General features: G+C 36.1%; 1 protein-coding gene across 1 annotated transcript; it reads left to right on the top strand.

The window, feature by feature from the left end:
• The first annotated feature begins 6,415 nt into the window (after positions 1-6,415).
• On the top strand, positions 6,416-13,087 carry LOC135849706 (uncharacterized). The gene is made up of 7 exons (XM_065370247.1): positions 6,416-6,612; positions 6,935-7,084; positions 7,189-7,419; positions 7,509-7,723; positions 7,813-7,929; positions 8,009-8,152; positions 12,874-13,087. The coding sequence occupies exons 1-7, from the start codon at positions 6,489-6,491 to the stop codon at positions 12,964-12,966; spliced, it is 1,074 nt and encodes a 357-aa protein (XP_065226319.1). The 5' UTR covers positions 6,416-6,488; the 3' UTR covers positions 12,967-13,087.
• Positions 13,088-13,166: the final 79 nt, after the last annotated feature.

Here is a 13,166-nt window from a genome sequence, read left to right as displayed (position 1 = left end):
CTTTTGACAAAATTGTAAATTGAAAATTTCGACACCCCAAAGGCGCCAGGCGCGGCAGGCGCCAGACCCCAACCCAACCCCCTCCCCCCAGAGGAAGGCAAACGCAAAACTCAAAATTTTGGAAATTTTCATGTGACCACTGACCAGGGATCGCGGAGCGGAGGTGGAGGGTAGGAGCCCCCCGGAGGGTGAGGGTACCTTTTTTTGGACTTGCTCCGGGAGCTGCGGGAGCTGGAGCTGGAGCAAGAGGTACTTGAAATTTATTTTTCTACTGGAGCGGAGATGGAGGCGGAGGCACTTACAAAAAACCCCCGAAACCAGAGCTGGAGCCGGAGGATTTTTTTTTCAAATAGCTGGAGCCGGAGGATTTTTTTTCAAATAGCTGGAGCGGAAGGCTCTAACCCCCCTCCACGACCTCCGGAGGCGGAGCTGGAGGGTAGGAGCCCCCCGGAGGGTACCCCTTTTGACCTTGCTCCGGGAGCTGGAGCCGGAGCAAGAGGTACTTGAAATTTTTCAAGTGGAGCCGGAGGTGGAGGTGGAGGTGGAGGTACTTACAAAAAAATCTCTGGAGCTGAAGCCGGAGGTATTTTTTTTCAAATTTATTTGGGAGCCGGAGCTGAAGGTGGAGGCACGGACCCCCTCCCTCCGCGATCCCTGCGTGTGACATATGACATATGTATATCAATCAAAGTGTAGGTGTTTTGAGCTCCCGAATTCATTTTTGGCATCATTTTTCAAAAATTTGTAACTTTGACCCCAGGGGGAGGAGGAAAACTAAAAATTTTGGAAATTTTCGTGTGACGTACGACGTACCAAAATGTAGGTTTTTTGGGTTCCCGAATTCATCTTGATTTTTGGCATCATTTTTCAAAAATTTGCGATATTGACAATTTGACATTGATCTCGGCCATGGAGAGGGGGGGCGAAAAACTCAAAATTTTGGAAATTTTCGTGTGACATATCGAAATGTAGGTTTTTTGGGCTCCCGAATTCATTTTTGGAATCATTTTTCAAAAATTTGCAATATTGATCCAAGGGGAAGGGGAAAAACTCAAAATTTTAGAAATTTTTGTGTGACAAATAAGAATTTTGTGGTTTGGTCATGGTGCTTTGTAGGGATGGAAGAGCCTTAATGTAACAGTAAAGTAAACTGCTAAAGACCCTTCCTACATCATCCCGCCCCCCCCCCCCCACCACCACCACCATCTGCCACTACCCATGAATGAAATGAATGAAAGAGAAAGACGTGAATGGTTGAGAATGATGGAATTGTTTTTTTTAAGCATTTTGTAATTTGTACCTATGCACATATGTATGATGTACGTACGTATAGTTGATGTGATTTTAATTTTTATAAGCTTAAGTACGTAAGTTGGATGGAGAAAGTAGACAAGAGACCTATGTTGATGTTTTCCCCTCGCGTTATACGTACATATTTAGACGAATGTGATAATACCCCTAATCTCAAGTAGTCTAACTGTTCTTGCACCATGCCATAGTTGCTTTTGGAGCTTTTTAAATAATGATCAACATTTTTTTAAAAAAAATATGTAAGTACTTACTTATTAAACAAACGTTTTCCTCATTTTCAAAAATAGCCAATAGGTACCTAACAGTTGTGGAAAAAAAGTAGAAAAACAAAAGCTGTTGTTTGGAAAGAAGAAATGTATAAGACAGCTATTGAAATGGTGATGAAGTTTTCATTAGATTTTCACCTACCTACTTACGCAAAAAAACATCGAGGCATATAGTGTTAGCTGTAAGTACTGCCAGTACTGGGTTGCATTTCTTTCGCCATGTAAAAATCAAATATACGAGTAAACTGTGAAAAAATCATTTTTTTCGGTTGTAATCACTACATTGAGCTAAAATTTGGAATATAAATCTAACAATACCTCCCTTAGCGATATGTTAATGCACTATTTTTTCAAAAAATCCATTTTAGGAGTAAAATCAAAATTCAATATCATCAACTTTTGAACAGAATACCGAATAATAATAACTGCACGATATAGGTAACTACCTACCCAAAAAAAATTTATTTCCCTCCTGAATCATGATCACTGAACTCGAATTTGAAATCAATTTCATAACCCCAATATGAACCAAACTCTTCCATTGTCAAATTTACACCCAAAATGTTTTTTTTTTTTTTTTTTTTCTGAAGAAACAGTATACCATTACCAACCAGGGATGGAAGAGCCTTAAGTTTAGGACTCCCGCTCTTGGCTCTCGCTCAACTCCCCGCAAATTTAGCTCTCGCTCGCTGCTCTTCGCTCTTGGCTGTTTTTCTTTTTCATTTCATTTTTTTTTCATCCCATCGCGATTTTTTGGGCTGCAAGTACGTACATAGTTTGCGCAGAATGAAAACTGAACCATATGTTGCCTCTTCAATTTGTAAGTGATTTTGTTCATTTTTCAAAGTATGTACTATCAACCCCCATGCTCAAAATTGTATTTCTGCTCGTGGATTTTGATAACTTACATAATTATATTGCCCCTTAAATTATCAAGATATGCAACCTGTTTATCTCACTGACTTCGTTAATTTTTTAAGTTTGTTGTTGTTGGTGGAGGAGCGGGGAGGGGGCGGGGTCTGGTGGATAGCTTTCCGAAAATTTGATTGAAAACAGGTAGTGAAAAAAAGAGTGAAAAAGTAGTGATTTTTTTCGAAAAATATTCCGTTAGATATCATGTCTATAGACGCACAGTGACTCGGATGGCGAAAAAAGGCGCACATGGCGTTTTACAACAAAACTATATGACCATATCAAGAGTTGAAAGTAGAAATTTCGTAGTAATTTTCAACGAGGAATTCGAATCCGATGCCCTTTTTTCGCCAGACCCCTTAGGGAGGTAGTACCAAAATCAAATTTTGTAAAAATGAAAAAAAAATCGAGTGGTATGTCAAAATATAGGTTTTTTGGGTCGAGAAACACAAATCTAAGGTCTTTATTTCCCTCAGACCCCTTGGGGGCTCTTGGGGAGATGCTACCAAAATCAAATTTTGTAAAAATAGAAAAAATCGAGTGATATGTCAAAATATAGGTTTTTTGGGTCGAGAAACACAAATCTGAGGCCTTTTTTTCCCTCAGACCCCTTGGGGGCCCTTGGGGAGGCTCTACCAAAATCAAATTTTGTAAAAATAAAAAAAAATCGAGTGATATGCTGAAATATAGGGTTTTTGGATGGAGAAACACGAATCTGAGGTACTTTTTTTTCTTCAGTCCCCTCGAGGGCCCTTGAGGAGGTGCTACCGAAATCAAATTTTGTAAAAATGGAAAAAAATCGAGTGATATGTCAAAATATAGGTTTTTTGGGTCGAGAAACACAAATCTGAGGCCTTTTTTCCCTCAGACCCCTTGGGGGCCCTTGGGGAGATTCACGGTCATTTTCCCGAATCCGAAATCCCGAATGGACATTTCCCGAATGGGATATTTCCCGAATACCATTATCCCGAAGTCGTTTTCCCGAATGCCTTAATCCCGAATCCTTTGTTTCCCGAATCCCGAAAAAAAAAAATGTTTAAAAAAAATTGAATATTTTAAATTCAAAAATACTGTGGTATGACAAAAAATTTCAAAGAACAATGTTATGAGCCAAAGTTCTGAGGTGCATGTGGACAGATTGCTCAGGTCCTTTTAATACAACTGAAGCATGTTTCCAAACTGCACTAAGTCCATTTTCAAGGTTTCGGAGGTTACAACGCCATCTACATAGCATGAAGTCACAGCCCAAAATGACTGATTTTTAGATATATTGTGTCCACGGGTCTTAGTTACTAAGTATCATGAATTTCGTATCAATATTTTTTGGACTTGGTGCAGTTTGGAAACATATGCTTCAACTATACATATTTCTGCCTTCGTCAAAGAAGTTGGTGATACAAGCTCTACAATGTTTTGATCGGACTCACGTAAGAGGCAATCCCAAATATATTCTATTGTTACTCTGATCTGGCTTTGAGCGGCGGTAGACATACCCCTCTATTACCAGTTGTGTGTCTATCAGTGTAGCTGCCATTTTACAGTATGATACCTTCATTTCGAGTACCTACATGACCGTGGTAAACACATTTTCCATAGAAAATAAATATATTCGGGATTTTTAAATTCGGGATAAAGACATTCGGGAAAGTGGTCATTCGGGATTTTGGGTTCGGGATCTTGGGCCTCGGGAAAACGGATTCGGGAAAATAGCATTCGGGAAATATTCTATTCGGGAAACGTCGATTCGGGATATTGGATTCGGGATTTCGGGTGTGAACCCTTGGGGAGGCTCTACCAAAATCAAATGTTGTAAAAATAAAAAAAATCGAGTGATATGCTGAAATATAGGGTTTTTGGGTGGAGAAACACGAATCTGAGGTCCTTTTTTTTCTTCAGTCCCCTCGAGGGCCCTTGGGGAGGTGCTACCGAAATCAAATTTTGTAAAAATGGAAAAAAATCGAGTGATAGGTCAAAATGTAGGTTTTTTGGGTCGAGAAATAAGAATCTGGAGTTCTTTTTTTCATTCAGCCCCAAAACCAAATTTTCAGCTGCTCAAGTTCATTTTTCGATTATTGGCGAATTTTGGAAAATTCAGAATTGACCGTTTTTGGCGATTTATGCATTGTTTTAAAAAAGTACGTACTTGATCAATAAAAATGGTCAAAATAAGTCCCTAAAGTAATATTAATTACCCAAAACCAAATTTTACCATTTTCAGCCATTCTGGAGCCTCCAGCGCGATTTTTCAATTTCTCCAGAATTTTGAATTTGCTCCAGAAGCCGTGGATTTCAACTTGGGCAGCTAAAAATCGAGTTGTATTATTACACTCGACCTGTTTAACGAATTTATCCACATTTGAGCCGATTTTGAGAGTGACACCTCAAGAGTGGTTTTTTGACCAGCTGTTTTCAAAATTACAAAAATCCAAAAAATCAAAAGATAACCGTTTGTGAGGAAATTTTTGAAATTTGCGCGAATCGCTGTATTTTGTCCATAACTAACCCCCCCAAATCAAAATTTCACCATTTCCATCAATTCTGGAGCCTTCAGCGCGATTTTTCAATTTCTCCAGAATTTTGAATTTGCTCCAGAAGGCGTGGATTTCAACTTGGGCAGCTAAAAATCGAGTTTTTTTTTTTGTATAATACACTCGACCTGTTTAACGAGTTTATCCACATTTGAGCCGATTTTGATAGTGACACCTCAAGAGTGGCTTTTTGACCAACTTTTTTCAAAATTGAAAAATCAAAAAAATCAAAAGTTTCTTGTCTGTGTGGAAATTTTTGAAACTCACGCAAATCCCTGTGTTTTGTCCAAAAATACCCCACCAAATCCAAATTTCACAATTTCCATTCATTCTGGAGCCTCCAGCATGGTTTTTCAATTTCTCCAGAATTTTGAATTGGCTCCAGAAGGCGTGATTATGCAGTTGGGCTGCAGAAAATCGATTTGTGCATTATATTCGACCTGTTTAACGAGTATATCTACATTTGAGTTGATTTTGGGAGTTACACCTCAATAGTGGCTTTTTGGCCAGCTTTTTTCAAAATTAAAAAATCCAAAAAATCAAAAGATAACCGTTTGTGAGGAAAATTTCGAAACTCGTACGAATCACTGTATTTTGCCCAAAAAAACCCCACCAAATCCAAATTCCACAATTTCCAGCCATTCTGGAGCCTCCAGCGCGATTTTTCAATTTCTCCAGAATTTTGAATTTGCTCCAGAAGGCGTGAATTGCAGCTAAAAATCGAGTCGTGTATTATACTCGACCTGTGTAACGAGTTTATCCACATTTGAGCCGATTTTGAGAGTGACACCTCATGTGTGGTTTTTTGAGGTGTCACTCTCGCTCGAAAACGGCTGGAAATGGTGGAATTTGCGCTCCGGGGGTAAATTCTTGAAGAAGTAACAGTGATTCGCACAAATTTCAAAAATTTCCTCACAAACTGTTATCTTTTGATTTTTTGGATTTTTTAATTTTGAAAAAAGCTGGTCTAAAAACCACTTTTGAGGTGTCATTCCCAATATCGGCTCATATGTAGATAAATTCGTTAAACAGGTCGAGTATAATACACAACTCGATTTTTAGCTACCCAATTCCATATTCACTCCTTCTGGAGCAAATTCAAAATTCTGGAGAAATCGGAAAATCGCGCTGGAGGCTCCAGGATGGCTGAAAATGGTAAAATTTGGATTTGGGTTATTAATATTACTTTAGGGACTTATTTTGATCAAGTAGGTACGTACTTTTTTTAAAAAAGCATAAATCACCAAAAACAGTCAATTTTGAATTTTCAAAAATTCGCCAAAAATCAAAAAATGAACTCGGGCAGCTGAAAATCGAAAGTCAAGCCGTTACTGAAAAATTACTGGCTGTCTCATCGTGTGTAAACAAGTTTCAGTATCAACTCGGAGCGAGCGTTGATACAAACAAATCGAAACGAAATTGTTTATTTTTTTATTTTTTTCACCCCGAATGTTTTAACGAGTAAATTTAAATGAATGAAGATCGAAGGAAGAAAAGTTCCCGTTACCGTTCGAGTTCCAAGATGAACAATCTCGACGTCGAGGATTCCGTTATACTAAAATTAACCGATGAAAACAACAGAGCCATGTTTCGTGGTAATTAAATCTTTTACCTGTTTCATATGTACTTATTTTTATAATCAATCTAGGTACCTAAATTGCTACGGATTAGGGGTTCAGGTTTTTTGTTTTATTGATTGTTTGAACTAGTGGCTAGATGTAGAATACTTACCTCCTAGGTAGGTAGGTACCTATAGGTCATCTTATCACATCTAAGTAGAAGTGTGGCTTATCACTATGAAGTAAACTAACAAACATATAGATCTGAAACAACAATAAATACCTACCAATCATTAAGTAGGTAACTATTGAAATATAATACTATAATACTATTTTTTTTGAATTTATTCGATCGCAGAACAAACAAAAACTAGCTCCAGACCGGCAGATTTCGATAAAATATGTCTTCTAACCATGGATGAAATAAATCTGTTGATAGATAAATGCTTAAACATCACGATGGCCCAACCGATGCTTCTGGACTTACATCCACCAATAAATATATGCGGTAATATTACGACGATGAATTACACATTACCTATGTAAACATAAATAACGAAAGCACTCGTTTAAATCTAACACGATTTCTTCCGCCTGTTCAACACAACACAGGTGACATTCACGGTCAATTTTTGGATCTGTTGTGGATTTTCGAATGCGGCGGAATCCCGCCGGCAGCGAACTATCTTTTTTTGGGCGATTACATCGATCGTGGTAATTACTCGATCGAATGCATTTGCCTGTTGATGGCGTACAAAGTAAAATACCCGGATAGATTTTTCATGCTGCGAGGTAACCACGAAAGCAACCCGGTCAACGAAAATTACGGATTCCTCGTCGAATGTAGGTACAAGTAAAATCCCTTGTACTTCGAACCTCGTTTTTTTCTAAATAAAATTTTCGGTCGCCGTTGTTTGTAAATCTCGATACAGGTATGACGAGATTCAATAAAGCTTTATGGATCCATTTCGGCGAATTCTTCGATTGCTTACCGTGCGCTGCCATCGTAGGTGAGAAGATATTCTGCGTCCACGGTGGCCTCAGTCCGCAATTGAAAGCGTGGGATCAGATACGTAAAATCCAGCGACCCATTACCACCCCCGTCAACGGTCTTTTGTGCGATCTAGTCTGGGCTGATCCGGATAAAGTTAACAAAATTTCAATTCATACCCTAGTACATACATAGATTTTATAGATACGACGATTTCTCAACATTGATTTCTCATTTTGTGCCAGGGACCCATTGGATATGTGGAAAATGCTGCTAGAGCTATTTCCTACAGGTTTGGAACTGACGTCGTGCACGAGTTCTTGAAACGAATGAAAATGAATTTAATCGTTCGAGCACACGAAGTAAAGAACAATCGAATACTCGTATTGGAAAATAATCAATTTTAAATACTCGTATTGAAATATACCTGTACTCTTACAGGTTATGAGGAAAGGTTACGAAATTATCGGTAAAAATGGACTAATAACGGTTTTCTCAGCTCCAAATTACACCGGCGTCTTCGGTAACGATGGCGCCATTTTAAGCGTCAACGAACAACTCGAATGCACTGTTGTTGTTTTAAACGTAAGAATTGATTAATCAAATAACCATTGTAGTTTGGGAGAGAATTACGAATTTCATTCGGATAAATTGATACCTACTCGCCGAAATAATTTTCGTCGTTGGCTTTTGCGATGCCAGATGTCCTCCAAAACGCTACCTTCGAGAGAAAATCGCCCATTTAAAAGCTCAACATCGAGCAAAAAAATCTGTTTCGAAAACTGTATTTTTTAGACGTTTTTCTGTCCTTATTTGGAGCTCTCTGGGAAGCCACGAAAATGGTGTACATCTTGCGTGTCATTCTCAAGAGAATTGATATTTCTCAAAACGGAAATAGGTAGCTCATTTTAAGGCTCAAAATTGAGTGAGCGAAAAATTGTTTTCAGAAATTGCGCTTTTTGAGATATTCTCTGACTGAGTCGAGATAGGTAATTTTGGAAATATGTGGCATCTCACATTTTATGCATGATTCATACACTTGAGGGCTAAAATTCAACATAATTTGAAAAAATATGCATTTCTGAGGTGGTCAACTTTGAACTTCTGCGTAATTTTACTTTTAAACTGAAATTTAGCCTGGGGGGGGGGGTCAAGTTTCAGAGTGTCTACTGGCAAGAAAATAGCATGAAAACAAGAAGACGCTGAGAAATCGACATGGGCGGCAAGAAAGCGAAAAAATAGTTTAGAAACTCCGTCGAAAAGCGAAAAAATTTCCAAAAAATTCACATCAGAGATTGTATGAATTCTTTTTTTTTTGGTTTTTCAATGATTTTTCTGGAATTTTCATTTTTTTCCTCTTCAAATTTTGGCGAAGTTTCTTCAATTTTGAATCATACCACCATCAACACTTTAGTCATTTCATCCACAAATTTTCATGATTTTAGTTTTGGTTCAAATTACGGTCATTTTTAGTGTGTGTAGCACACTAAGTATTAGCGTACTTTCGTTCTGAAAGTTGAAAAATTCTTTGGCTCGAATGTTCTCTAGAGGAATCGGCCAATTTTTTTGAATCTTTCATACGTAGGTGAGGCTTAACTTGAGGCAGGGAATGTCATAATTATAAATGTAATTACTCAAGTAGCTTCTTGAGTAATTGCAATTAATTACGAAAATTTGTACTGAAAAAACAATAAAAAAAAAGAAAATGGCCATATCAAAAGCAAAGCCGACAAAAGCGAAGCCGATGTCAGTTAAATTTCAAAACTTATGTAACAGTACCACAGGGGTTGTGCAACCTTTTCTATTGTTTAATTTTCGAATTTATTTTTCAAAATTGAACAATGGAAATGATTTTATCAAAAGCGAAGCTGATATCAGTTAAATTTCAAAATTTATGCAACACCACAGGGGTTGTAAAATCTTTATGACCCCCTGTGGTGTTATGTTTATAAAAGATGCCAATCGGCATACACAATAAGCCATAGAAACCTTTTACAAAAATTTAAAATTGGGTTATTTTCTAAAAGTTATAAATCAAAGTGATTTGTTGCCTATTGTCTCGCTTATACCTAAATGTAACACCACAGGGGTTATAAAATTTTCTCCATTGTTCAATTTTGAGAAAGGTTTTTAGAACTTCTGCTGGTGTTTCATTTACTCAAATCAACGAAAGCAGGTGGTTACCCTTTCTGAATCAAATCCCACCAGTCATTTGTGATTTTGCAGTGCTCCCAAGAGGTTCATTCAGAACTGTAGTGCTTCTGGAGTCGCATTATGCTTTCAAGATATATCACATTGTGCTTTGAAGCTTTCAGAATAGCATAGTAAATTTGGAATTCCGTTGTGTTTTTTTCAAAATCATGTTGTGCTTTTTTTCAAAATCGCATTGTGCTTTTTTTAAAAATTAAGCTGTGATTTTTATGACATCGCGTTGTGAGTGTTTTTTTAAAACTCTCATTGTGCGTTTCTTAAAAATCACGTAGAGTGTTTTTTTTCAAAATTGCTTTGTGCTTATTTTTTCAGAATTGCGTTGCGCTTTCAAAATCCAAATTGTGTTTTTTCAACATCGCATTATGCATCTTTTTCAAAATCACGTTATGATTTTTTCAAAATCATGCTGTGATTTTTTTTCAAAGTCGTGTTGTTTTTTTTTTAAGTTTTGTGTTGTGTTTTTTTTAAAGTCGTATTGTGCTTTTATTAAAATTTTGTGTTGTGTTTTTTATTCAAAATCACTTTGTGCTTTTTTCAAAATCGCGGTTTTTTTTCAAAATTATGTTGTGCTTATTTTTTCAAAATTGCGTTGTGCTTTTTTTTCAAAATCCTGTTGTGTTTTTTTTTTCAAAATCATGTTCTGCTTTTTTTCATAATTGTGTTGCGCTTATTTTTTCAAAATCGCGTTGTGCTTTCGAAATCAAAATTCCATTTTTTCAAAATCGCGTTGTGATTTTTTTTTGAAACCGCGTTGTGCTTCTTTTTCAAAATCGCGTTGTGCTGTTTTTTTTCAGAATTGCATTGTCCTTTTTTTTTGCCAAAATTGCGTTGTTTTTTTTCAAATTTGTGTTGTGCTTTTTTCAACGTGGTCCTTTTTTTTCAAAACCGTGTTGTGCTTATTTTTTCAAAATCGCGTTGTGCTTTTTTTCAAAGTTGTGCTTTTTTTGAAGTCTTGTTCTTTCAAAATCAAAATCGCGTTCTGCTTTCAAAATCCAAATCACTTTTTTCAAAATTGCGTTTTTTTTCAAAATCGTGTTGTGTGTCTGTATCAAAATCGTGTTGTGCTGTTTTTTCAAAATCGCGTTGTGCTTTTTCCAAAATTGCATTGTTTTTTTTTGAAATCATGTTGTACTTCCCTAATAACATAGGCTAGGCACACTGTAAGCGCAGCTGTCTAGTTTTGCCTTAATTTTGACTGATGTTTTTTTATTTTAGAAGTTTTTTCTGGTATCCTGCTTTAAAAAATTTGTGATTTTTTTTTGTTTACTTTTTTGTGGAATTGTGAATTTTCTTCTTCCAGAAGTTACAATTTCCTTTAAATTTTGATTGTTTTTTTAGGCAGGGAGGGGAGCTTCTTCAAGATTCGATGAGTTTATTTTTATCATTTCCATCTTTGTGGTGGATTTTTTTTTCAGAATCTTGATATCTTTCATTCGTTGGTCCCCCTCTCATTTATTTTCCCTCCCAGTTACCAGGAAGGTTCTCGGGATTGCCTCTTTCTTTGAACAAGTTTTTTAAAGAGTTCAAATTATTATTTTTTCTTTCGAATCGTCTCGAGTTTTGCTTGAAATTTTTCGATGATTTTTTTCAAAAATGTTTTTGATTTTGTTTCTGAATTTGTGCTTTTAGTTTTAATTCTCGCGAGTTCTATGTTCTGAATTTTCGTGATTTTTATGAAATTGTTTTCTCCCAATTTTGCGCCAAATTTTAGTAATTTTTTCCTGCTTAAATTTTTGTGGAATTCTCCTTTTCACAATTTTTTTCTAGTTTTTGATTTTTTTTTTTTTTTTTTTTGATTTCAAGACTTGATGTTTTTATTTTGTATTTTCAACTTTTCAAGTTTTAGCAGAATTTTTTTTTAAACGTGTCAATTTTTGCCAGTTGATGTTTTTTTCTCGCGAAATTCAGGTTTTTTCCTTTCTTTTTTGATTTTTTTTTTTTGATTTCAAGACTTGATGTTTTTATTTTGTATTTTCAACTTTTCAAGTTTTAGCAGAATTTTTTTTTTAAACGTGTCAATTTTTGCCAGATTTTTTGATGTTTTTTTCTCGCGGAATTCATGTTTTTTCCTTTCTGAGAAACATGGTTCATTTTTCGCATTCGCATTTTTAAAATAATTTTCACATCCTCATTTTCTCAAATTTGGATTACAAGCTCCCCTCCTCCCGTTTCTTGATTTTGATAAGTTTTCTGTTCTAAAATAATTCTTATTTACGAAATTTTTTAAAATTTAAATTTTTGGGCCATTTTACTTTCAGACTCGAATTTTGCCTCTGGAGGGGAGAGGGGATCAAATTCGAAATTTTTGAAGATATCGTCCAAGATGTTCTCGGAATTTGCGTTTCTAAATGTGCGATACCTATTTAAATATGTAGGTACATTTGGGTCATCTCTCATTTTACTTTTAAACCAACGTTTGGCCTCCGGTGGGTGAGGGGGTGCTTAAATTCGAAATTTAGAATAAAATCGTCCGACATATTGTCCGTCTACGTTTTTGAGGATGTCGAATTCGAAATTTCGGTTCGTTGTACTTCGGAATTTACCTGAATTGTACTGGGGAAGGGAAAGGGATGTAAAACCAATATTTTGAAAAAAATCGACCAAAAAAATGCTTAATCAGAACTTCAACTTTGACATGGATATTATGCTTTTCGGACCGGGAGGTCGGTCCAAAATTGGTATGATGCTGATTCGCACTTCTTCACCAATTCGCGAGACGCCGATCTGTGTCTCGTTGACTTTTGAAAATTTGGAAAAATTGCTAAATTCTTAATAAGTCTGACTTTTACAAACTTGGAAAAAAGAAATTTTAGCATCTTGCTGATTTGTGGAAATGTAAAAAATTGTCGAATCTTCAATTAACTCTTACTTTTAAGTTTTAAAACTATCTATTTGAATTTTAGCCCCATCCGGCCTTCATCCAGTATTTTCCGTTTGATGACAGAAAGAGGGCAGGTAATCATGTATCCGAAGTCAAAATTGTATCAATTTGTCCGAATAAACCTCCATTTTTGAGCTAATTCTCCCGAGCTGTACTTCGATTAGACTTATTAAGACCGTATCACGTATTAATTAACGAACTTTCAACTTTACAGTATAAATATAAAAAAGCTCAAAAGTCCATGAAATGCGAATGGCACAATAACGTTTTAAAACACCGTCCATCTTCGACATATCAACGGGAATAGAACCCGGAAACGGAAAATTGTCAATGTCCAATTCAGTGTTGCCAGATGACGCGAATGAAAAAAACATCGTTGGATTAAGGGTGCATTTTTGAGTTATGATAATTTTTGCATTTTAATTATCGGATTTTTTTTTTTTGAATTAAAAATTAATTGTAATCTTTGTTTTGATGTTTTAAAAAGGAGTAAATCATTGTGTCCAC

Source organism: Planococcus citri, chromosome 1, assembly GCF_950023065.1.
Source record: "Planococcus citri chromosome 1, ihPlaCitr1.1, whole genome shotgun sequence".
In the NCBI taxonomy this organism is placed as follows: Eukaryota; Metazoa; Arthropoda; class Insecta; order Hemiptera; family Pseudococcidae; genus Planococcus; species Planococcus citri.
Note: the sequence above shows the minus strand (reverse complement) of the source record. Positions and strands in the feature narration are given on the sequence as shown.